The sequence below is a fragment of the Falco naumanni genome, chromosome 12 (genome assembly GCF_017639655.2).
Source record: "Falco naumanni isolate bFalNau1 chromosome 12, bFalNau1.pat, whole genome shotgun sequence".
NCBI lineage: Eukaryota > Metazoa > Chordata > Aves > Falconiformes > Falconidae > Falco > Falco naumanni.
Window position 1 is genome coordinate 11,990,396 of NC_054065.1, and position 26,284 is coordinate 12,016,679.

At 35.7% G+C, this 26,284-nt stretch overlaps 1 protein-coding gene across 1 annotated transcript in view; it reads left to right on the forward strand.

Annotated features, from left to right (window-relative positions):
- TTC27 (tetratricopeptide repeat domain 27) overlaps positions 1-26,284 on the forward strand; it is a 125,923-nt gene that overhangs the window by 45,316 nt on the left and 54,323 nt on the right. The window contains exon 9 of the mRNA XM_040612002.1: positions 1,233-1,299. Within this exon, the coding sequence (XP_040467936.1) occupies positions 1,233-1,299 (67 nt within the window). The remainder of the gene's footprint in view (positions 1-1,232; positions 1,300-26,284) is intronic.

Consider the following 26,284-nt stretch of genomic DNA (forward strand, 5'->3'; position numbering starts at 1 on the left):
CTTCCTTCTTGCTCTTGCTGAAGGTAGGAGTGACGTTTGCTTTCTGTCAGTCCTCAGGAACCTCTCTTGATCACCATGGCCTTTCAGAGATAACGGAGTTTTCAACAGGCAGCCTCTATTCTGTACCACCTTCTTGTGGCTAGTAATAAGGTTTTAATCAAAGTTTGACTGTTATTTCTGTAATGGCAATTGTATCATATGTACAAAGAAGAATTAACAAAATAGCAGGTAAAAAGTTAGTTTGAGTCGAAGTCTTGTCTCTGAAGTAAGATACCTAATGTAGGGAGCATAATTTCAATCTGTAACTATCATCACAATTAATATACTATCCTTGTAATTTTAACCTAAAATATGAAGCCTGCTAAAAAGTTCAAGGAATAGTGCAATAAATTTGCACTTATTTATATAGCCATTATATAGGTTTGGTAGTGATGAAGCATATCTGTGGTATGATTTAGTATATATTTTCACTTGATTATTTTTTAATTATTTTTTTTTATTTTCACGAGGAGCTTGAATTGTACCCTTGCTGCTCTTTCTGCCACTTGAAAGTACCTCTTGTAGTATGTTTGTAAACATTGATGGGCTGTTGTCCTGGCTTAGGACAGGAGAGCATCCACCCATGTGGAGGTGTAAGCCCAATTTCTTTATTATCTCTGTAAACATACCCAACTGTGAATAAAATAATTTTAATTCTCATTTCTCTGTGCTCTTCTGGTTTTCCCCCTTGGTGTACAAGGCAGTGGTAATGCCAGTTACTGAGAGATGGACCTCTCTGGTCTTGTTCCTTGAGTGACTAGAACGAGGGTGTGTGTTTGAGAATACCCTTCAGCACTTTTCAAGCATTAGTGGATTTTTGCTTTGCAGAATCTGTGTTCAATTAGTCACAGAACATTAACAAAAAACAGACCTCTGTAAAAACAGAGAATGGATTTAAAACTTTTTAGGATTTGTAAAACTTTTTCTATAAGCTTATGCTGAGTAAGATGTTTCAATTTAGAATGGTATTGGAAAGGTACTACCAAAATATCTTGGTCCCCTAAATGGTTCTTTTTTTCTGTGACTGCTCGTAGAGCTAGGCTGCCTTCTGCACATAGCATACTCACATTTGTCATTGTAACACTTTTCTAGAATGTCCTTTAGATTTCTGCAGGTTTGAAAAATGTGTTCTGCATGTTGGTATTCTAAAGATTAAGTCAGCATTGTTATATCTTACTCCTTTTTCTTTACAGTATAGACTTCCAAAAGAACAATCCAATACACAAATTAACTGAAGAGGAACTTCTGGCTTTTACTTCAGTAAGTAATTTATCTGGACTTCTTAGTAAACATGTTTTCACTTAAGTTAAGCACCAAACAGTAACCTGCCAATCACATTAATCATGAAACTGTAAACTGAATTTCTTCTAGCACTCCGTCATCTCTTAACTTTTTTTCTTACTTCAAGAAATTGAACTAATGCTGAAGTTCAACCCAATTTAGAGCCATTGTCATCGTCAGGATAAGCTTGAAATCTAAAAATTTGATTCCACCTGAAAACACACACGAAACACTTTTTTACGTGTCTGTTTCAATTTTTGTTAACTATGAATTATAGTGTAATATTAAACCATGCATTTTTACAGCAAACACTTCCTAGGGCACTAATGTTGAAAGTGCTGCTCTTTGAACAGTGTTTAAGTGGAGTTCAAAAGGAATTTCAGCTTTATTCTGTCAGATTTAGACAGTCTATGTATCAGATGTTCTGCGTAGACATGCATCTTTCCAGTTCAATGGCTGATTTGCTGTAAAACAATTCTGTAGCTTCCAAAGAAGTCTGGAAAATTCTATATCAGTGCTTTTTCAATGTAACTTTTTTTACTCAACTCAAAATAGAATTCACTTCCCTCCTTGATGTTTTCTGCTTTTGTGGTTTTCAGCAGTAGTTGGGGGGGGGGGGGGGGGGGGGCGGCAGCAGGCAGGCGTGGAGGAGGAAAGGCCAGTGATTATATTGCCTTTTTTGCTTACTCTCCACAATGTTAGACTTCAGCTTTGGTACAGTAAAGAGGGCTTGCTCTCCTACCCAAGCCTTTTGTAGTCTAAGACCCTTTTGCTATGGTAGCACCATCTGAAAAGGTAAATTCTTGTTAAGAGTATGCAGATCCATTTGATTTCAGTTGAGCTAGAATTTTATTACTGAAACCTGTAGTTATGTGAAAGGACTATGGACAGTAATCAAAGAATAACTATGGTAGTGTTTGGTTGGTGTTTTTTTGTGGTGATAAAAGGGAGTTCAGTCTGCAAAAAATGGAAATGTACAAAACATGAGACTGTCCACTCTCACCTCATGTTGTAGTAATTCAAGTACCCAATAAGGGTATTAAAGAATGGTGATCAATAAAAAGGAGGGAAAAAAAAACCTTACAGAAAGAATGAATATGTACAAAGTTAGGAAATGCACACATAGAAAAGGCTGTAGGAATGAAAAAAAATGGTGAACTGAGTACTGCAAGTTTTTCTTAAAAAAAGCTAAACTATTACAGTATAATCTTTTTTTAAAAAAATACTGTTAATGCAAATGAATGACATTTCAACATGTGCGTATAATTTCATTTTTAAAAAACCCTGCCATTTTGATGTTAATATATTTTCAATTGAGAGTCTTCTGTGAAAATGCAGAATTTTTCTTCTGATATTTTATTTCCTGTCACACTCCCTGGACTTTTTTTCTATACTTCCTGCTACATTCTTCCCACTACCTCTTATTGTTTGCACAATTCTTTGGTGGAAAAGCAGCTATTGTACACCTGAAGCCTGAAATAACTTATCCATATATTCTATCCTTTTATTATTAAATGGAGTGAAATTGTGATAACAGAACATCTCTAACAAGGTTGACCCTACTCCTGTATTTTCCTGTTTTTCCAGAGTAATGTAACTAGGGGTGGGGTTTAGCTGTTTTAACACTTGAGTTTTCAAACATTTAAATGTTCTTCGCGTTTCACAGCAGAGGAGAAAAAGTCAAGGTAGCACATATGCAAGGCAAGAAATATAATCAGATTTACTGTCATCTTTTATCTGACATTGCATGACAGATCATATTACCTGTTATCTGAGATGTAAGAGATCTGTTAGGTGAATTCTTCATAATGATATGAAAATTAAACTGCATTTTTCTGCCATCTAGTGGCTGATTCCTCAAAAATCACAGAACAACTGATGAACTTGCCCCTTAAATATTTATTGTAGTGACTTGTGGGGAGCTTATATTTTCATCCATTTATTTATCTTTTTATAGAGCTGCTAATTCAGCTGCAGCTTGCTTCACCCTTGTAAGATGATCAGCCACTATCAGGATAGATCTCCAAAGAAACACAGCTGAAAGATATGTGTAGGTTTCACTATCACTTTGTGCTCTGAGTAGCAAAAAAGAAGAGTCTATAGCAATAAAAGAACACGAGAAATCATGCAGAATTCAGTAGATAGCAGTGACTTGAGGCAGCTGGTTACCTAAAAACTAGAGAAAATAATAAATTTCAATATCAGAATAGTGCTATTTTAAACTTTTGCTTAATGTTTCCAAGTTAACTGGGTGTAGGGACACCATTTAATCTTACAATTATTTTCGCTTTTGATCTTTTGACCTGTGCATGCAAGACACAAACAAGAACACGTATGAATTGTAATCTTACCATTGCAGATTTTTGCTGGAAACTGAACTGGGAATCAGATACTAGCTTATATAATTTCTTTTCAATAAAGGCATCTTTTGAATTTGTACCTGAGCCTGAAATTGTGAATAGTCACTGCAGAATTTCGTAATAAAATATCTGAGCTCTTTTGCGCCTTAGTTCTGAACCGCTGAGGCAAGCAAATCCATTGCTGTTCTCCCTGTCAGCATGAATGTTAACACAGCCTTGGTTCTTGTGGTGTCTGCTAGCTGAATAAATAAGTGGCACCGCAAACATTACTACTTATATTTAAGGTATTTACCAAGCTTTGGTACTACCTACTGGAACAGGCAAATGAGTAATTTCTTAAGCATCATTTAAACTGCTGTGCGTGTGTGTGTGTGAGCAGGCATCTTCTCAGCCTACATGTGGATTCCTAAATCTGCAGGCTGGTTAGATGGTTGTCATGCATTCATCTGATATCTGCTGAAATTTATGTTTTCTGAAGAAAGGAAGGCATTTCAAGATATCTTAGGAAACTGGAGACATTGTAAGGTGTTTTTAATAGTGAATTGTCAAGAGATTCTCTTGCTTTGGACATTGCAAAACAACGGCATGTGACCTGCAGTTTCTCTTGAGCCGAGAGAATTAAGGTCCAGCTAGTATGAGATGGAAAGGATGATCAAAGTAAACTCAAGTAGATGATGTGGTCCTGCCTCATACTAGGTGTAGTTTGGCAAACAGGCATTCTAAACTCCCTTTTATGTCTGTAGAAGTTGAAAATTACTAGATTTATTATTTTATTATTTTTTTAAAACAACATAGCTTATAGTCCTAAAAATAGCACTAAGTCACTATTAGTCACTACTTGGTGACTGCAGTCAAATACAAAAGATTGCTGCTTTTCATTTACTGAAGTTGCTTGGGAATAGTTGCCATTGTCCTAGAAGTGCTAACCTTGCAACTAAGAATCACTTCTAGTATTGCTAATTTTTGAACCAAGGTGTGGGGGTGTATCAAATCCTGTGTATTTATGTGTTTAGTCTCATTGGCAGGGATAGCTCCTCTTGATACAATAATTTGGACTTCAGTGCTTGAGGTGTTCTAGTCAAATCTGTTCACCTATCAGCGTAATATTTCAACTTTTAAGCTGTTAATGTATAGGTGAAATCAGATACATTTGATTTTTTTTCTGCTTATAGTTAAATTGTTGATTTGATATTTTTACATAAGATGTAGCTCACATGCACTTCAGAATAAACACAATTAAACATTTAATTTTAAGGGGAATTAAATATGCTTTTTCTCATGCATAAAAGTTCAGGGAAACAGTTATGTTTTTAATTAACTCTATTATGGTAAGCACTTGGACTCCTAAGAAAGTGAAGATCCTATTTAGAATTCAAATATCACACAAGCTACTTCAGCGACACAGTTATGCATACATTATTTGGCAAACTTTCTGGTTTAGCTAACTGAATGTTGCATTTCAAAGGCTTTTTTACAAGAGCAAAAGGGGGACAGTAAACCAGTAGTGAAACCCAGTGCTTCTCTGCTAGAATTAGTACTTTCTTCCTTACAATAAACTTCTTTCCTCAGAGCTTTCTGTATAGGAAGTGGGAAGTATACGATGCAAGAAACCCAAGAACTAATTTAGTACTGCTTTCACATTGAGGTTGTGTAGCTTAGTTTACTTCCAGCTGCCCAAGTTAGTGTTACAAAGCCTAAATATGCTTCCTTATCCCATTTTCAATTTCAATGGATTGGTTTTAATATAAAAATAAAAATGTGAACTCTGTTGGGTTTTATACTGGGCAGCAGTTTTTCACTAGAATTTTACAAATGCATCACAGATCTCTGTATATCAGTGGCCCAAATTATTTTTAGGAAAAAAAATCCTCCTTGTAAATGAGCAAAAATAAGGTCTTACAGTAACTTCTATTAAATATTTGCTGTTTACTTTATTTTGAATAGGAAATGCAGTTAAGACAATATACCAAAAGGGAGATTAAATGAACAACACTTACACAAATGTACATGATATTTCAGTATCTTTTTTTAAAATATTTTTTTTAATTACATTTGAAGCTTTATAAAAGATGTCCATCATGTGAACATAAACTTTAGAACAGGAAACTAAAAAGTATTTCTGAAATGTAAGAGAGTTCCAGGAATGCATGAAAGCTCTATGTACGAACTGGTAAATCATCCGTTATGTTTTAATTTTAAGACTTTGCAGTTCTTGCAGGAAAATAGGAGAAGGATTAAATACTGGATAGTCTTGCATTTTTGTCTTACAAAAGAGAAAAAATATTTTTAAAAAAAAACCATAAGATTAGACTGCAATACAAGTTCTTACAGCTTTATAGAAAGCTTATACTATAGCTTAGAGTTTACATATTGGGTAGGCAATTCGGTGTTTTGTGGTCTAATAGGACACTCCAACTGAATACCCAGGATTAAGGAGCTGCAGCTGGTTTTTAACGTTACCCCTTCCATCTGTCCTAGCTCGCTTTGTCCAGGAGAAATCAGCTTTGTGGTAAATGTGATAAGCACTTAGCCCAGTGTGGGAGAATATTACTTTTTTCCCCTTTTAGTATGTTGTGATCAAGGGACTTTGAATGGTAGCAACAGTACTAACCTACAGGGGACTGAGGAGAAAAAGTATCCAGAAACTGGAAGAGAAGCCTCTTGCTTTGTGCTTCCCACATCTCAGCCCTGTATTTGTATCGTTTGATATCCACAGAAGATGAGAAAGGAAAGAAGAGGGATCGCGGAAAATTTAGCTGCATTGGTTTGTTATACTCCTGAGACTCCTATCATTTATGGAGAGTACAGCGTTTGTTTCTTTATTAAGTGGTGAAAACCAGGAGAAGGAAGCTCTGGCAGCTCTTCTGTCTATTGACACTTTGAGCAGGTGAGGATGTCTTTCTTAAAGAGGAAAAAAAAAAGTGTAATAGCTTTTATTTTGCTCAGAGTACAAAACTAAAAAAATTATTCAAGTCTTCTAACAAAAATACCTATTCATTCTGAAATTGTTCCGATTATGCCATGCAAGATACCAAGGTAACAAGGACTAGGAGGATGTGGAGGGAGTCTGTCAAAATCCAAGGAATACTGTGTATTCCAAATATGGATCAGATAGGAATGACTGATATCTTTTGTTTTCCCACTGTGTTGAGCTGCTGATTCCATAACAGACTGTTTTTAGTAAGGAATTTGAGAATGGTTGGACAGATTTTATTTATTTATTTATTTATTTATTCAGAAGTGGGCATTTATTGAGTGTAATAGAAATTGATGTTGTATGGTACCTTTGAAAATCACAGCAAAGAATTGTAGTGCACATTTTATCAAGTGTGTGTGTGTGTATGCAAATATGAACACTTTTTCTGCTTTTCACTGTAGGAAGGGGGCTTTGGGAGGAGAGAGTGGAAGGTGGAAATGAGAAAGCTTTGTTTTTCTCATCTTTTGTATGGCACTTTAATATCAAATCATGGCATATGATATTGTTAATGTTAAGCCTTCCTATCAAAAATCTCTATAAAACCAACATGCCCATTTGGTTTCTAAAGAGAATTTGTTTATATAGCTTAAATAAAAGCAGTGCATTTTTCTCTGCTGAGAAAATGGCTGCAGTTTTCTTTATGTTTTATAACCGGCAAGCGTATTGAAAAGCTCATTAAAAGTGCCATGTGTCTGTACTGCTGTAACTTTCGTGGCTTTATAAAAAGTCTCTTTCACTTCTTTTCTAAGCTGTGTTGCCCATTTTGAATAGCCTGTTGGTTACAAGATTGTAACACTGCAAAGACTTTCTCACAGCAAAGCCCTGCTAGTACGTAGTAAGACTTTTTTTGAAAATAAATGAATCCAAAGCTATTCTATTCTTTTTTGCTTTCTTTTTTTCCTTCTAAGCACTTTTATTCAAGAGTCTGAATCATTTTCCAGGAATGTCAGGATCTAAACACTTGCTAATTTAATGCATGTATGCTTTCTGGCCCATCACACGTTACTGGGAAATCAGATTGAGTATAGCAAGAGAGAAGCTGCCACTTTCAGCTGGAGTATCATGTGCAAAGACTCAACTAGTTTTCTTGGAAGTTTATTCACAAAGTGGCTGGTACTTATGATGTATTGTGGATAAGAAATCAATTTAGTCTTGTCCATTTTTTTGCTGCTGTGTATGCATTTAGCTATTTTAGGGTAAAGTCAGTGGGTGCTGTAGTACATGTGTTGCAGGGCAGGGGGGTAGCCTGCATTCCATTCCAAAACTGGGATTAAGTAACAGTCTGTTTGAAGTTGTTTTACTTTACAAAATGCCAGATTTCAACATAATTGACACTTTTATCCCTTTCAACTTGATTCTCCTCTGTGGTCTACATTCCTCCCCGAGTCCATGGGATCCACAGCTCTGCTTGCATCATATCTTATAGGAGATGATTCCTGATTTATTGTGTGCATTTCTGAGCAGAAAGAAATTTGGGATAGCCTTTCCTTTCTAGAATAGTCTGCTCTTTCGTATAATCTGCACAGAATTAGTCAAGCAATAGATTTTAGTGGTCTCACTGAAACCGCAGTGGTAAAAGAACATGAAGATCATGTTTAAATATTAATATATTATTTGCCTGTCTAAGGGTTTGAGAAGTTAAGGAGGCAAATTTGATGACAGTTAGTAACATTTTTTCCCACAGCAGCCTTTCTTCTCCCCCTCCTTCTTCCTCTTTATCTATCAGCAGCTCACTTACTTCTTCTAGCAACCTCTCTGACAGCCAGATGACATGTCGCAGGCTTCCCTTCCCCCTGTTGTGTCCTTCACGAGTTATAACTATTATAATTTACTTCAACGAGGAAGATTTCATTGCAACAAGATTAAATTAAACCCCATATTCAACAAAATGCTGTCATGAGGTATCATCTGAAGGAAATAAGACATTTTTACTACACTGTGTAGTGTTTGATATTCTGTTTTTGACAATATTCTGATGATCAGTATGATTTATAAGTTATCAGTACTAGCAGTCACTTCTAGTGATTTATATTCTACTGATCTGCCTCTTTGGCTGGGGAGGGGGCACATGAACTAAACGGGGGTAAATCCAAGTCTCCCTTTTACTGTATGTGAAGAATTATTCTTAAGGTTTATTTAGCTGCCCTAATGTCTTGTTCTAATCTCTTCCGTCTAGTTTTAGTATTGTCCCTTCTTTTTTCTTTTTCCTAACCCAACATTTCAAGTATTATTCTAGTATTGTTTGTTCCATAGCATTTGAAAAAATTAAGGTGGTTGAATTCTTGTTTGCTGGTCAACCTGCTTCTGTCTCTAAGCAACTGAGTTTAATTTTCTGTGTTAATATCATGTCTGTAGTTTGGACTGGAAGTAGAACATTTCTCATATCAGCACCCCAAACATTCTTTCTATTCTATATTAACAATGAAACACTGAAAAAGTAACAGAATTTTTTGACTTATTATGCAATTTAGGATAGGTTTGATTAGAATGCTATAGTCCTTGATTGTAGTCATGAACTATGTCTCTCTTTCTCCCCCCTCCCCAGATGTCTGATGTGTGCAAATCTGATACTCTTTGATTAATTTATCATAACCAAAATGTCACTGTTTTGTTGTTCTTTTTTAAAAGAAAAACAGGTGCAGTCAAGTCTAGCTATTCTTCTATTCTAGCTGCTTTGGGAAAAACATATGATGAAATCGATAAGAAATAAAATCTATCTTACCCTGCTTCTTCATTGATTTCTTTCTCTATTCCCCCAAAAATAGGGTTGAAATTATTTTATTTTTTTTCTCTTTGGTCTTTTTAGTCTTGAAGTTTTAGGCAGCCAAGTTACTGGAAGGGATTTATAATTGGTATTTTCTTCCGGGGATTTATTGATGGTCAGTTTAAACTTTTTGTGGGGGAAATTATGTTTAACCAAGCTCTAAGTCTATAAACCACGGGCTTTTGAAAGGAGATGTAAAGGGGATTTTTACCTATTTTTGAAAAATTTTGAAAAATTTCAAAAAAATTTTCCTAAACAAACCCTTATAGCTTAGGTTCAGCAAAATAGCCATTTACATCCTTAGCTGTCCTCGTTGAGTAAATCCCATTCTGTTCAGCAGTGATCCTGGGTATGTTTCTGCCCAGTGTGCTGCCCTTGTATAAGTAGTTGGCTTCAGTATGTTGTGGGAAAGCATGGTGTCATCTGTGTTACAGAAGGGCAAAGGTTAAGCAACTCTGAATCTGGTATTTCTACAATATTTCCATTCGTCTCTCTTATTAAAAGCAAATTTAAATAGTAAAGTAGAATTTTCAAGTGCTGTTGACCAGAAACTAAAACGTTAAGATTAAACTAATTTGTGAAACATTTAAATACATTTGCATGGAGGTTGTATGCACTTTTATTTTACTTGTATTTACAGAATACTTGAATTCTAGTACTGATCACATACTAAACAGTACGTTATGACTAAAGGAGGGGGGAAATGCATGTATTCTTGCCAGCAGACCCCATCACTCAGCTTTTTTTTTTTTCCTTCCAGAAATACATTTTTACTGGGATAGATTACATACTGATAAACAGAGTGTTATTCTTAATAATTATTTGTAACATCAAATATGCAATAAAATGTCATAAGATAATGTGCATGGAGTGTTTGTGACCCTTATGAAAGCTAATTTCCAGATGTGCAAATACATGAACAGGAAAGGTTCATATTCTCTTTATGAAGGCTAGCTCATTGCATCAGGAAATAGAAACAATGCCAGCTCATTTAGTGGATTGTTCATGCAGTGTATATCGTAAATGAATCTCATGAGTACTGTGAGAAAATTCAGACTTTTCTTCTGTGTATAATTTATACGCTTAGCATATATGATAATATAGTATGGCATAAATACTTCTGACATGTTTGGTTTGGCTGTATTAATCATGGCGAGTAGAGCTGTTAGTTATGAAAACTATTGAAATAAATGCCATTAAGATGTTTAAATGTTCTATTTGATTCAATTTGCAAAAACGTTTTAAAAATATTTACACTATTTAACATTTTTCAGGCTGTGAAGCTGAAAATAGAGGCCTTTTCTGAACTGAAATAAAAATCATGACACTAGATGTTACTTGGTGTAGTCTGGTGTATTTAGAAGATTTTACTGCCTTGTCTCTGTCTTTAAGATCTTTAAGACATCCTTAAGCGTGTCTTGCATTAATTAAATTGGAGCTTGGGCTTTTTTTCGTGAAAGACTTCATGCCTTTTGTCAGCTAGATTTTTCTTCAGTACTTTGTCAGAATATGTTGGCCAACACATTGTACAATGACTTCTATCTAGTCTAGACAAAAGATGAGAGAGGAAATAACTTTTACAGATTTCTGTAAATAGATTGTGAAAGGTTTTTTTCTACACTGTAAAATTTTTAAAATTACCACAGATGGAGAGGAACAGCACATGCATTTGCATTCCCCCAAGTTAGTATTGTGCCTGGTTTGGTTTTTATCATTGGCTGTAACTGAGTAGGCTCTCTTTGCTTTTCAGTTTAATATATGTTGGTGAAACCCTTTCAGTTTTAGAATAAAGGAAGGAAATATGTTTAGAAAATTGTGGCTTTTTTGTTTCAAACATCTTGCACAGTTTGGAGCTGTTTAATAGCTTAGTAGTAAGATTCATAAAGCAAACAGGTCATTTAATCGTAGGCCATATTTTTCATCCTAGAGTTTATTTTGTGAGAACTGCAGTGTGTGTATTTATTTGTCTGTATATTCTGTATCTTTCCCTTATCTATAGTTGGCAAATGTTTGCTTATGTGTGTGTTGAATCTCTAACAGAGCTGGAAAAATGTGAACCTTGGAGGTGCATAACTAAAAAGATCACCCCTTTTGTTTGTCTAAGGAAAATTCTTATAGATTCTTTAGACTAGATACAAGGAAGACATTTTTTACGAACAGGGTGGTGAAACACTGAAACCAGGTTGTCACAGAGAGGCAGTAGAAGCCCCGTCCCTGGAAACGTTCAAGATCAGATTGGACCAGGACTCTGAGCAACTTGATCTAGTTGAAGGTGTCCCTGCTCATTCCAATGGGGTTGAACTAGATGACCTTTAAAGGTCCCTTCCAAACCAGACTATTCTATGATTCTTCATCCAGTTTTCACAGTTATTGTAACAACTGCTGTTGTTTATGTCCATAATGTAACTGGACAGGTACTGGACTGTTGTATTTGACTCTTAATCCATTACAGCTCATGCTTTTAACGTCTTTCAAGTCTAAGCACATCCCAGACATTGCCTTTGGTCTCTAATAAATATATGCAGAGTATAGCTTTTCTCTACACAACCCTGTCAGATTTAGGAATGTTACTCACTTTTGCCCACCAAGATGGGATTTTTTCTCATGCAGTCTCACTCATCATTACTTTTTTCATATTAGTCACTTGTGTCTATGTCAGCTTCCCTTTTCGTTTACTCATCCATAACACATTTCCCTAAGACCTCCCTTGCCAGCTTTTGCCTCCTTTCAGTCTTGCTTTCATTTTCCATAACCCCTTTCTTTCTCACATATTTCTGGCTCTATCTTTATTCCTCTTCTTCCTCACTTTTGGTTGCCACTTACGGAGTTAGTCATCTTTCAGGATCATGGTGTCTTCAGTCTCTGAAAAGAAGGTGGCTGCAGCTTTGTTTTGCTCCTGGAAACTAAACTTTTGCACATAGGGTTTAAAGCCAGGGTACTGGTGATCTTCAACAGCCTGGTTGTATTGCATGTAATGGGAACAGTAGCTCTTTAAAGAGAATACTTATACTGGTGAAATCAGAACTGGAAGAAATCAGAAATCAAATATTTTTGTAATGAACATCAATATTTGTTATGCTCTTTCCTGAAAAACCGCTGAGATTGCCCTAAAACTCTCACTGAAGGTGTCATCTCTGGACTTTGTCCCTAGCTGCTTAGCCCACCAAACAGTAATGGAGGCTTGCCTCTTTTGTTCAACATGTTACACTTAGTTGTGAACACCAAGTATTGCAGTATGTAGACTGCTGAACAGTAGATGCTGTTGTAGGAAGAATTCCTGTGGTGGATGCTGGCATTCAAAACAGGGGAAAACCAGGTATGACACGCTTCCTGTAGAATCCTGTCTGGCATTGTGTGAATTTTCCTTGCTGTTCTACAGACAGCTGTTCTTGCAGACTGTAGGTTGTGAAGGAGTTTTATACAAATTCTGTAGTTTGTTCTGACATAGTTTAATAGTAAAGTCAGTGGCAGCCTTACTATAATTCACTGCTTTAGGCAAATAATTTTTCCTGAATGTTTTTGGCTGTTCCTGTTACAGCTATCTTGTGATAGCTGATTTTGACGAGTTAACATCATTATAGGATGGGTTCACAAATGTAATTTTTGTAATGTAAAAACTGTATGCAACTGTTAAATTATTTTTGTTGGGCCATTGACTAATCTTAAAGTTTTGAAACTATGAAAACATTTAGATTGATTCTTTTCAAGAAGATAATTTTATGCCTTTTACTGAAGGATGCAAAGGGAGCTTTTACAGCTCCACTGTGTTGTATAATTTTCATAGTTGTGCTCCAAATCTGTCTGAGAACTGGTATTTTTGCTACCTTCTCTTCCTGGAAAGATATTCAGTTAAGGTATTTTAAGGATAATTATTATGGACGGATATTTGTTCCAAAGTTATCATTGCAAAAGTAAAGATAAAAGTTTCAGTTAGAGTAAGAATCTATGCTGCATCAGATAGCAGCAGTACATAAAGCAGTATTCTTCCAGAGGCTGATGATAAACCAAATAAACAGAAAGCATCACTGGCAGTCTGTGGAAAAAACGTAGTGATGGAAAAAGCTATCTCCCCAAGGAATAGATTTCTGTTAGCAGAGAATAAGTTAACCTATAGCACTGCCTGTTTCAGAAATGCTCCTTGTCAGAGAGGCAAGGCTGAGGGTGGGGTAGAGCAAGCAGGGCAGAGGATTTAAGAGCCTCCTGTGGTAGTTTCCAAGGGAATACCTAGCAGGGGGTAGGACATGTTTCATCTCCCACATGGCTGGTCTGAATGGAACGAGTTAGAAAATATTCTCCATTGGCACTGATTTTGTATCTTTCACCCTTTTTTTCAGTCATTTGCTTTGTTTGTCTTGAGGCTAAGCAGATTGCAAGTCCTCAGACAGCATGTACCATTGCATACAGTCCTAAAACTATGTATCATTAAAATATTATATCTAGCCATGCTCAAACTAAATTCACTGTTTTACTATCTGTACAGAAAGCAATTTCTTTAATGTGCTTTTCTGTTTTTCAGGATAGTATTGAAAGAGCACATGATGTGTTCAGAATCTTGGCATAGATGGTGAAATTCCTGAGGCTGAGCAGTTAAAAGGAGAAATTCACTGTTGTTTAATACCTAGGGAAATCCTTATCACTGGTACCAAAGAGTTAAAGTCTAGTCTTTTGAATCCAAAAACCTGATTTATTGCTGTTGAGATTGGGCCTTAGGAAATAAATGCAGTACTGTGATGTGGTGTGGAAGTCTGCACTTACGCTGTTTCAGGAGTAAGTCCAAACCACAGACCTTAAAAAGACAATGCTACTACAGTCAAATCTGGCTGAAGTTGTTTCAGCATAACACAGAATAAGTGACATGTTTGGCACAACAGAGCAAGTGTCAGTAATAATGGCTGGACTCCATTCTAAGTGAAAATAGGAGCCATATCTTATGTGGTTTACCCTTCGCTAGTCATTGGAAGCAGATTCCTTTAAATAAAACAGTATCTTCTTTCTTCATGACATTTCCTTTTCTTCTCTAGTTTCTTCCTTCTCCTGAAAAAAAATTGAGAGCCTCCAAGGAAAACTTACTTCTGAACTGAAGCAGTCTCTCAAAATGAAAAGAAAAACCAAACCAAAATACAACCCAAAAATCAGCTTAAGCAACAGCATGAAAAATTATTATTTTTTGAACTCTTACAAGAGGATACCACTTAGTATCATTGCAGACCATTAAGCTCTTAGAAACTTGCTAAATATGAGCCCACTGGTGTCTGTTAATGTGGAAGAAAATTGATAGAATTTTGGACATTCAGGATATCTCTGCAGTTTGGGTGTATAAGTAGAACTGAACATATAATCTGACACTCAGATAATATTTTTATACTATTATTAGAAAGCAGAAAATCCTAAGGGGGGGGAAAAGCATTTAAACATTTTCCTAGCAGAAATTAATTTGAGTTGAATTTTCCAGTGTTTCTAAAATGACTTTGAATTGTGGTGGGTTTGGGGTTTTTTCCTTCCCTGGGTGTTTCTGGTAGTTACATACCTGCATGCAGGTTAAATAACAAACTGTGTTATGCAGAATCAAAGAATCATGTTCATAGCTCAATATAAGTATCTCCCTACATTTTGTTTTATTTTTGTTCCATGCAAGGTAATAATAAGCTTGCTTTTCTGTGTTTGTTATGTTTGAATTCATACGAAGCTCGCTTGAAGTCTTTTGTTTCCACTGAAAATTCTTCAGTAAGCGTAAATCTTTGTACTCCTTTTGTGTAGCTTTTTCTGTGGTCCATATGAGGCTTTCCTTGCAAGGGAATGTTTTTCTAGTGCTTGTTTTCTTTGATCTGTTTTCTCTGTGAAGTGTATAATGTAGGGGACACCAGGCTGCCATTTTACTTTTATCTGCAGAGCTACATTCACAGCTAGTTGAAAAGACAACCATCACGTGCTTGTGTTTCTTCTACTTCTAACTAGACATCAGATTCCAGTATACCTATGACTGCATCAAATGATCCCCTTTAATTTCATTTTCTTAATGCAGGCAGTATTTGTGTGTTTCTGAGTCACAGGGTTATGGAGTGAGACAGGAGATTTTCTAAGAAAAACCATAGAAACATCCAGCTTGAGAGAAAGCTCAGGAAGTGCTTGATGTGTATTCAGAAGAAGTAAAGACTATAGGGAAGGAAGAAGAAACAGATATGGACTGAGCTTTGGACATGAACATTCTTCTAACAGATGCTTAACCATTTCCCTGTACATGCTGAAAAGCGGACATGGGAAGAGAGAGTGTTAAAGTTTTGGTTGGTATTTCTGTGTGTGAGGAAGTGTACATGGAAGCAGAAGGAGGGAAAAGGAGAGATACAGCCTTTCACAGAACAACATATTTATATCTGTTAGTAAAAGCAGCAGATGTAGACCTTGCATACGTTTCTTTTCACTTGTCCTTCAAAAATAAAATAAAATCACTGCAGAGGAGAGCTGGCCTAGGGATGACTTCAGGTTTCAAATGAGATGGTCATGGAGAATGGAAAGGAAAGTTGGATGTTCTCCTAACTAATTATAATTACAAGAACCAACACCAGAGGTGAGGCAGCCTCATTTTACCTGAATGTTACCTATGTTGCCTTTGCTAGAGAAAACAAGATGAACAAACAAGCTGTGAGGTCTGAGGATATTCTCTTTTGGGAAGTCATCCTTTTTCCCCATCAGGACTTGTAGCTGTATCTGAGTCTGAATATTGACTACACAAAGGAAAAAGATGCTGGTGAATATGGAGTAATGTTACTCTGTTGCTGAGAAACAGCTGTTGGTGTTTTTTCAATAAAGAATGCTTACTTTTAGGGGTAGGTAGAAGACATACTGAAGTGTATTGATATTTCTAATGAGGATAGTAACACCGTGTCTTTGAACAGATAACATTATAGTCTTCACAATGTTTTGGCAGAGTTGAACTTGTGAAAGTAGCAGGTGCATTTATTTTGCAAAAAATCACTCATTATTCTGTTTTCAATAGTCTTTTCCCAACACATTCAGTGAAAAGTCAGCTTGCAGTCCTCTTAATGCAAATTACCCCTGACTTTATTTGACTGGCTTTTCTAGTGCCATCTACAGAAATATGACTAATTCTCTTAATTTAGAGGAAATTAGGAAGTTGTACACAATGGGGTGTTTTGTTCTTTTCAAAGAGACGTTCACTTTATTAATGGGACTACTGATTCATATTCCCTTACATCTATTGCTAGCGTACCAGCTAGTATAATACTGAAACTGATTAAACCTGTGCAGATATTTACATGTTTCTCAACTTGGTTCTTGTATTGAGTAAAAAACTGTAGCAGGATGCAATGTACGCCTTAGGGTTTTTTCACTTTGAAATCTGTGGTCTATAGAGAAAGTCTGGTCTAGAGCATATCTTTTCCACCATCCAGATGAAACAGTCATTCCAGAGGCGTCTGCAGCCCCGTGACAAACTCAAGGGGAACCAAATGAGATTTGAGACTGGAAGAAACAATAAAATTATTGAGAACCTATCTAGAGGATTCATTAGCAGTAAGCACTTCAGTTGGGCGTGTAACCACTGTGCATAAGCTAGGAACCTGATTTCCATCATGAAGTCCATGAAGGGTGAGAGGCTTTGTCAGGAGGTTGATGCTTGTTCAAAATGGTCTTTTTAGGGAACCTTCCTGTCACCACTGACTGTGTAAACAGACCCAGGAAGACTACCTTCCAAGCTTTCCTGCTGATTTTTTTATTCCTTGGAGTCCTAGGTACTACAGAAATGGCACAAAAGCCAGCACGGTTTCCAAGCTGACCTAGCATAAATAATTGCCCAGCAGCTGTTCTTTGCAAGGTGGATATCAGGAATAAGAGATACTGCTCAAAACTAGTGCCATGGAGGGGAAATAGTGATAAACAGGATGGAATATGAGGATTCCTTTGAGTGGATGTTATCAAGAGCTACCTACCCACTTGCTACAGAATGCTATTTGAGTGGGGTAAAAAAACAGCTGTGGAAAATACAGCTAAAGTGAAATGACGTTAGCCTTCTTGTGTACACTAGAGGAATATTTTGTAAGTCCTGTGAGAAGAAATTTTATTCCAGTCTTCCCATCTAATTTTTTTATTTAAGCCAGCTACTGAGTAACTCTTATATTGTATTTAATGTACCTTCAGATGTGATAAATTCCAGAGAGGATGAATTCTAGAGTTGGTTACTTGCAGACTGAGGTTAAACAAGATACTTAAAAAGGCTAAATTGCATCTAGGTAAGTGTAATGTAATTGCTGCTATAATGAGTTCAGTATTCATTTCTAAATCAGTCTAATACAGTCTAAGTTATTAACTGTTTAAGTAAGAGATTTTTAACATCTTTGCATATGTTTTGCTTTATAAAGTGTGGATAGGCAAAGAGGAAACTTGTAACAACTCTTTATACCTATACCTGCAGGTGGGGAAAAAAGGAACTGTCCGTTATACATGTTGTGTATATTTCATTTTAAAAGTCTCAGAATTAATACTTTATTTCAAATGCATTACATTTTCCAAGACTCTGAAATTATGTATGTGAAAGAATCTCATTCAAACACATTGAAGTATACAAAAATGCAAAAAAAATCAGGTAATGTTCTTGTTTTAGCAGTCAAATTCAACAAAAGGTACTGTGTATTTACAATGATGCAATGTTACAACTTGAGTGCTGAGGCTGCCAGACAAGACTAGACAAAGTGAATTTTAAAAATACCATTCTAATTAAAGTAGTGCCTTGATGCGGCATGTTTCAGCCTTGCTCTTGACTTTTTAGCACCGAGATATTTCTAATGGCTGCGGCTAAGAGCTTTAAGCCCAGCTCTGCTCATGATCAGCTAACACCTGTTGCGGTGAAAAGCTATTTTAGTTGCAGAGTCCCAGGATTAGTTTTATAGACCAAAATAAACTCTTGTCATACAGTTGAGTGAATAGCTTTAGACTTTGGAAAAAATATGCTGAATGTGTGGTCTCAGCCTACTGAAGTATATGTGGAATATTAAAGTAGTACTGGAAAATGGCACTATGCACGTGCTGATGTCTCAGCCAGTGCAGGAAAGTAAATCTGCTCTGTCCTTTAATTCTTTCAATATTTTTGCATGTGTCTCTGGTTTAACTAACTGACAGTCAGGCACAATTTATTGAAAAAGAACATAGCATTTAAATAATGATGATAATTTGAAGAGACCTTAAAAAAAATGGCAAATTATTATATGATTGAGTCTGTAATGTGCTGTCTTGGTGTAACAACCCATTAAAATCAATGAAAGACCTAATAAAGGAAAATACAGAACTCCTGCTAATGCTTGTCATATAGGCTTGCACATTGCATAATTTTTTTGTTTTCTTGTTACAGTGCAGAGGTCTTGGCTAATACTGTAAAGGTGCCATGTAGAATTTATATTAGATACTGTTAGGCAAGAAAATATTTAAGACCTAACCAAGTAATAACACATTTTCCCGATGCACCACTGAAAAAGAAACACTAACACAGGACTTGGAATAATGCCTGAAAGTGTATAATACAAGTTATGGTGTTTGGGAAAAAAAAAAAAAGTAAATTATCCTTGTCTTGATATTTTGCCCTAACACTGTTTGATCAATTAGTCTGTAACACCAAAGACTTCATATTGTTGAGTTTAGAGAAAATAATTATAGTTGTCAAAGCCATATGGAAAAAGATGTGGTCAGTTGCTAGGTAAAATTACTATCTGTTTAATAGGAAAAAACCAGAAATTTCAAAAACATTTGCTTTTATGTTGATATATGTACACTTTAAATTTGCAAGATAGGTTGGTAATATTTTGATTTTCCAGTCCAAACCACCCTTAGAGGGATTTCAAGTGTAGGATAGATTTCAGTGTCCAGTGAAGGTGTGAAATAAAACAGATGCATCAAGCCATATACAGCACAGGTTTTGATAATTGTTAAACTGTATCAGCAGAGCCTTTGATGTTTGTTTGTTTGTTTGTTTGTCTGAGCAATTCTTTTGACCTTGAGGAGGAGAGATGTACATGGCGTACACTAGTGTGACTATTCCCTCTATTTAGATCTTTTAAAAAGAAGAAAAAAATTAAAATAAAAAAAAGAGCAATTTACTAAGTCTGTTGGCTAGTGCATACTAGGAACTAGATTTACTAGATAAATTACAGACTTTTTTTTTTTCTTCTCTGCCTTTCTACCTGCTAACCACTAAATATATCCACTGTCATAAGATTTATGGAAGCATCACATTCTCAAGAGATGAAAATATTATCTTCCTTGTTTGTGACCCTTATCTTGTTCATGTTGCTAAGGTCATAATTATGCCAAATAGGATTAGAATTTGTCAAGTTGTAACAAGAATCATCTGGAGTGAAATCCTAACATAATTTTTTTTCTTGTTGGGCCTTAGAAAATATGAAGGTGTTCATAGTTAATAAAAAGTGACTGGAGAATATACAGCCTTACATTTTATAATTGTTTGTGCCTAAAGCTCTCCTAATGTTTCTAGAGATTAACAGTGTATTTATCTGAAGGCTTGCTGTCTTGAACAGATGGCCAAAATTGGGTTGGTTTTTTTCAGATTAGTAGGTCTTATCTAACTATTGATACATAAAATCAAATATCAAATATTTCCTATCAATAATACTTAGGAAAGTGAGGAATTTATAGGTGCTCAAATTAGCACCCTGACTAGCGGTGCAAATTCCAAATTTATTATTTAGGAATGTTGTCTGCAGTGCCACAGTTCATAGATGACAGAAGCTGCAATGAGAAAATAGTTTGAAATCGTTCGCTTCAGCATCCTGTATGTTTCCAAGTTAACCACTGTTGTTTGTTCAGAACTATCATGTAGTCATGATGTTTTATATAAATCAAGGGTTGTACTTGGTCCACTAGTATAACTTCTCATGTACAAGCACTGAAGGCAGTAGGCTTGAATTTGTTGTATCATGTATTATTTTGTTGCCACCTATTCCAATTCACTATCCAAGAGAAATTTTTTTCTTATGTCAGGTTCTATTTGAATTTTGAACCTAAAGTCAAGTTGTCATACATTAAGGTGATAGTCTTGGAGAAATGGAAAGTATTCTGTATTCTGTTTATAAATATATAGAAGTGGGAGGTGTTTCCATCTGAACTTAAGATTATTCAACTTCAATAAACTGATGGTTTATTAGGAGACCAGAGGAGCTCCGCAGTTAGTATGAAAAAATGTAATGTCTCAAAAATGGTAGTGTTTAGTCTTTGTCTGGGATGAATTAGATGGGTCTTACAGATATATAGTACAAGGGTTCAATTTTTTCACAATTATATAATGTCTAGAGATTAACATACAGTAATTATATATCATATATAACAATGATATGTAATGATAGAGAGGTTTTGTATCTAATATGACAATGGGAAATAAAAAGAGGAAGAAACTTGGGACAGCATTGAACTGAGGACAGTGGTGGCTCAGAGACAAAAACCTGTTTATTCCAATTGTTATTCAATGTTCTGTAATTCTAAGTGCATTTTTAAGTTTATTGGCAATGTCATTTCTGAGAATACAGAGCATGTATACTGTGATAATTATTAAATACAAACTTTTAATATAAATAGAGATAGACAAGGAGATAGTTCCTTTACATGGTTGCTAAGCAACTTTATTGCATTAGATAAAATGTTTATACTCACCAGAAGAATAACATTCTGTTCTTAAAAAGATCCCTTTGACAAATATATTTCAGTAATTCTAAACATAAAGTACTTCTTGTCTAGTTAAATATGTAGCTTACCTTTTACCTATTTAGAAAACAGTAATGTATTTTAGTTGTGTATTTATTATATTTTGAGGGTTTGCGTATGCACATGTTTATTGTGGTTTCCTCTCAATTTCGGGTCACTGAAGGATTAGTAAACTGTTGAGTATTGTGATAAGAATAAAACTACCAGAGGAATTTAAGGTCTGGGAAACCTCAACGTTATGTGTTTGCTGGTTGTGATATATAATCAGATCTTCTTTTGATTCTTATTTATTTTTAAATCTTTGGGATGAGCATGTACAGCAGAATCGGTATGTATGCTGAATTTGAACAGAGAAGCTACTTGCTCTGTTTCAGCAAACAGGGAATTTTTACATGCTCATACACCAAGCAGAAAAGCAAAAAATAGTCATATTGACTGGCTTATTTTGTTGCCAAGTCATGGTTCTACTGCCTAATTCTAACTAGAAATCTATTCTTTTCCTTATCCCCTTGTTATTTATGCTTTTCAGCACAACATTAAAAAATGCACTGGTATTGGAAACCACTTAGTCACAAATCTACTCTATTTTACCTTACAGAGTTCTAAGAATTACCATTTAAAGCTACAAAACTCATTTCAGCCAGAAGCTGCCAGTACTACCAGAAATCATCTGTGTTCAAGCTCAGTTACTAGAGGAGCTGATTTTCTAAGAACATTTTTCAAAACCTGTATTCTTTCTGCTTCTCTCTGGACCTTGGCTTGCCTTAATCTTTCTTGGGCAATTAGAAATAGTTTTTCAAAGCTTATCTAACTACTTCCCAGGGCAGAGTTTCCTGTGCGTACTTTTTCAGAATTGCAAGGACCATCTTTTGTAAAACAATTCTGTTAAAAGTGTACATTAAATTTAAAGAAACTTTTCCACAATAACATGGCATCTTGCAGTTTTTTCCATAAGTCAGTTATTTTTAATTCTGTTGCATTTTACCTTTTTTGTCACCAGTTCAGTGCTAAGAGAAAATAAAAAAAAAAAAAATCAAATTAAACAGTGTCATTTGGACATGACTTTTTTAATAAAAACTTGTTTAGTTACACAGAAATTTAAGCATTAGTTTATTTGGGTGAGACTGTGGAAAACAAAATCAAATTCTCCCTAATCTCATACTAATTTTCTTCTCTCATTTCTTAGGATGTAATTCCATAGAACTTTTTATGTCAAAGAATCCTATGCCTGTATGCTTAAAAATAAGTTAGGCACTTGTAAGGCAGCTTTCAGTTGGGAGTCCTTCACCAGAGATTAAGAGATACCTTTGCAAAGCAACTGCAAGCAGCAAGAATTTTGCCTGTTCATGCCTCAGTCATATGCCTCCAACCAGTTCATTTTTGATGTACTCACTCGACTACTGTGCACAATACAGGATGCTGAAAAGAAGCCACAGTATTTTCGCATCTTAGAGAAGTATAGAATGAGTTATAAGGTTGTCATTTTGCCTTTGGTTAAATGGAAGAAATAGGGCTTCAATGTTAATAATCTGATTGAATTCATCAAAGTCATCATATAATTATATACTTGGTTATATGAAGCAAGACTAATGATAAATGGACGTGAAATAATCCCCATAAGTAATTTTGGGAATCTTAATTACATGTGGCTTTTTGGAAAAGCAAACAACAGAGCTGCTGAAGTAGTAAACTGGAATTGGTAATTAAAAGAAACTGGAAAGGAATTTTTTAAATTTTTTTTTTTCTAAATCCCTCCCAGTATTTTCTGGTTTTTTGTTTGTGGCTTAAAATATGTTAGCAAATACCTGAGTGAATCTAAATTAAAGGCCATTTCTTTGGAGGTGATGACAGAGGAACAGAGCAATCCTCAGGCTACCTCATGCCTGTGCCTTCAAGTAAGGCGTTTCACCACATCCTGTCAGTTCAGCCAATAAGCAGAATATTTTTTGTTCAGCGATGGACTAATGTGCAAAACTCTTGGGGATTCTGCAACTGGTTGCAATTAAAAGTGCTCAGGGTTTCAAAGTCCACTTTCAAATGATGGCTCCATCATAGCAATTGCAGAGTTTGCTAGGCTACTCATGTTTTACCAGTGAGCAAGGGACAAGAATAAAAGAACGGGCTTATGTAAAGCATAGATTTATAATAAGGAAAAATCAGAAGATATGAAATTTATTTAAAACTGCAGTTAACAAGGATCATCTTCACCTGTTCCGGCTTGTCTAGCACACCTAATAAGCCCATGTAAGCTCTTCCTGACTTTGATGTCAGAAAGAATTATTACAGGAACTCTTACTTTTTTAAATAGCGGATGGCGTAATACAGAAGAGTTGGTCTGAACAACCTGTACCTTTTATAAGTCATGGCTGAGTGATACAGTCTTATCCATGTGTCCTTCAGAAGAGGTTGGGTTGGGTTGGGGGTTGGACATCTCATAGTATTGTGTAAAGCTCCTCTGTGTGTCCCAGCTTTCCCAGGGTTCTTTGGTTATCTTTTCTGTTTTATCTTGAATATATTATATTACTGATTTTTAAGCTGTAGGCTGCTTGCTCTGTGTGTAGTTTCCTTAAAACCAAACATTGTAACTTCATAAATAATACACTTTTGCATGTATGTGTATATATGAAGTACCAATGTGACAAGCATCCTTGAAGATTTTTGCCAGCTTGTTCTGAATTTTGTATAGACACTGCAAGCTGCGCAAGCATTTTTTTCTCTGGTTCTCTAACAGAAAGTTAGTAGAGTGCTCAGGGAGTGCATCACATGTCGGTTAAATTCTGAATAACGATGAGGCTGAATCATCCATTAACAGTGCCTGAGAATCAGCCTGGTTTTGGCAGAACTCATGTGGCTGGGTTTGATCTGGGTGTCATCAGTAACGTGCACCTATCTCACCATTCAAATATGACTTGCCATTTTGTTCTTACATAGTAATGGGGGTGTCGTACAGTAACGGACTACTTTGTTATTAAGATGTTGATGATCATGTTTCGTTCCATTGTCATATAAGGGTGATGCATTGAATGAAATACTCTGTTTTGTGTAATATTTTAGTAATCTTTCTACACTTTGATATGATGGGAGAGGATGGTATAAAGGGTTCTTGTTTGTAGGAAAAAATGTGGGGAAGAATTGGAGAAATGAGTTTTCCCATGTGAAAACATTCCATTCAGTGCAGAAAATGTTGCATAACCTTGGGTTTTTTCCTTGCTTCTCACCCCACCTAATTTTCCTGCTTTTCTTTTACTTTATTTTATTGTTCTTTCCCTAAAGTAAGAACAAGGATGACTTGAGAAGATTCTCAGTAGTGGTTTTGTTTTAGAATTATTCTGTTAATTTTCTTAGCTGCCTTTGGTACAGTACAATAAACTTTCCCATATGTTGACTTAACTTGTATAATTTTGATTTAGTTTTTCTTTTTTCCAGATGTTTTATTTTAACTTATAGTCTCATCAGTAGAGTCTAGATTTATTTTCAGTTGAAAACATAGGGGGTTTTGTCCAGAATATGTGCAGATTAAGGCTTGCTTGATGGTTATAGATATATATTCTGAAATTATTTTGTACAGCCCTTGAGTATAAACATTTGTACCCTTTATACATGTATTATTTTGTATCTGTGGTGCTGTAAACATTGCAGTTAGGCAATGAAAAGGTGAGCATTTGAGTTCTGATGCAGGACTGAGCTGAGTACAAGTATAAAATTACAAGAGTTTCTTAACTGAAAAATAGGCCTGGTTGTCATCATCCTATGCAATTGCAATGCTTTTTTGTATCAATAAAAAAAAAGTATCAATAAAACTGGTAGAGAATTTAGCTTTTTCTTCTGTAATTGTACAGCAGGTATACCTTACATTTTGTTTTATAAATATCTTTAAAAAGCAGGATTGTTATTTAAGATAAGACTGTCATTGCTTCTGCAGAGGAGTGAAACATAATTATCCCTGCCTCTCTCCCACCCTGTTTCTCTTCGCTTCTCCTCTCTCCCCATATGACTTTATACACACTTTATACAGCATGATTGCTTAAATCACTGCAATGGTGTGTGGGGGGTATACATAGAGGCTGAAGAAAGGCTTTCCTGAGCTGCTGGTTCTCTTGCAGAGCTGTGTGGCGTGAACACAGAGGCTTTGTGCTATACTCTCCTTGTGCCAGTTGCTAAGGTGAGCCAGGGTAAGGGGACGAGTATTCTGCTGCTGGGCAAGGGCTGTAATTGGACCTGAAAATATCTTTAGGAGCACTATTAGTCAAGCCTTTTAGTTTCCTTTATTCTTTTGAGAGATGTTGTGTTCATTTGAAAAATAAATACTAGTATCTACGACAACGTAGCAGAGAAAAAATTCCCTTTAAGTAAAAAATAAAATAATATGACAGAATACCAATAGTGGAGAAAATGGAGAAAAGGGTAACCTTTGTTATAAAAGAAGATTTAAGCTCAAGTAAACAACCTTCAAGTGTTTGCCCTAACAAACTCTTAAGGTGTATTTTTTTTAGTAGCCACCTGGATTGGCCACTGAAGAATAAATTCAGAAACCAGGGTCCTCTGTTAGGAATGCCTTGTACTTGTCCTGCCTGCAGTGCACGGGTTTGTCTTAAGACCAAACAAAAATAGGTAGGAGACTTAACTTCCCATGATGAGGCAGTAGAGAGATGAGCTTCCCACTAGGATTTGAACCAGTTAACAGATTTACTGATCATAATCAATTTGTAAAAAGGATACTTGAAAGTTTACAGAATATAAAAGATTGTAATTGTGTTCCTCTAATTACTTCCAGGTCCTCAGCACAGAGGACAGTATAGAAGCCTTGGGGTACTACTTATTGTAATACTGAGTGGAAGTTGTGGAAGTGCAGAGATCATTGGTCACAGGAGGGAGGATCAGCTGATGTTGAAGTGTTTGGTGGCTGTACATGTGCTCATACTGCTTTCATTTATGCTTTCATTTGCTGTTGCCTCTGTTCCCATTGTAGTTTTGCTTGGAGATAATTTGTTTTAGCTTGTTTCTTTCTGCTTCCTTTCCTGTGAAAACACTAGGGAAAAGAAAAACAGATTACAATATGACAGAAATTTGTCAGGCGTTTCACACAAACCACCAGCAAAGTATACTTTTTAATGCTTTGGGAAATCTTTGAAAGGAAAGAAT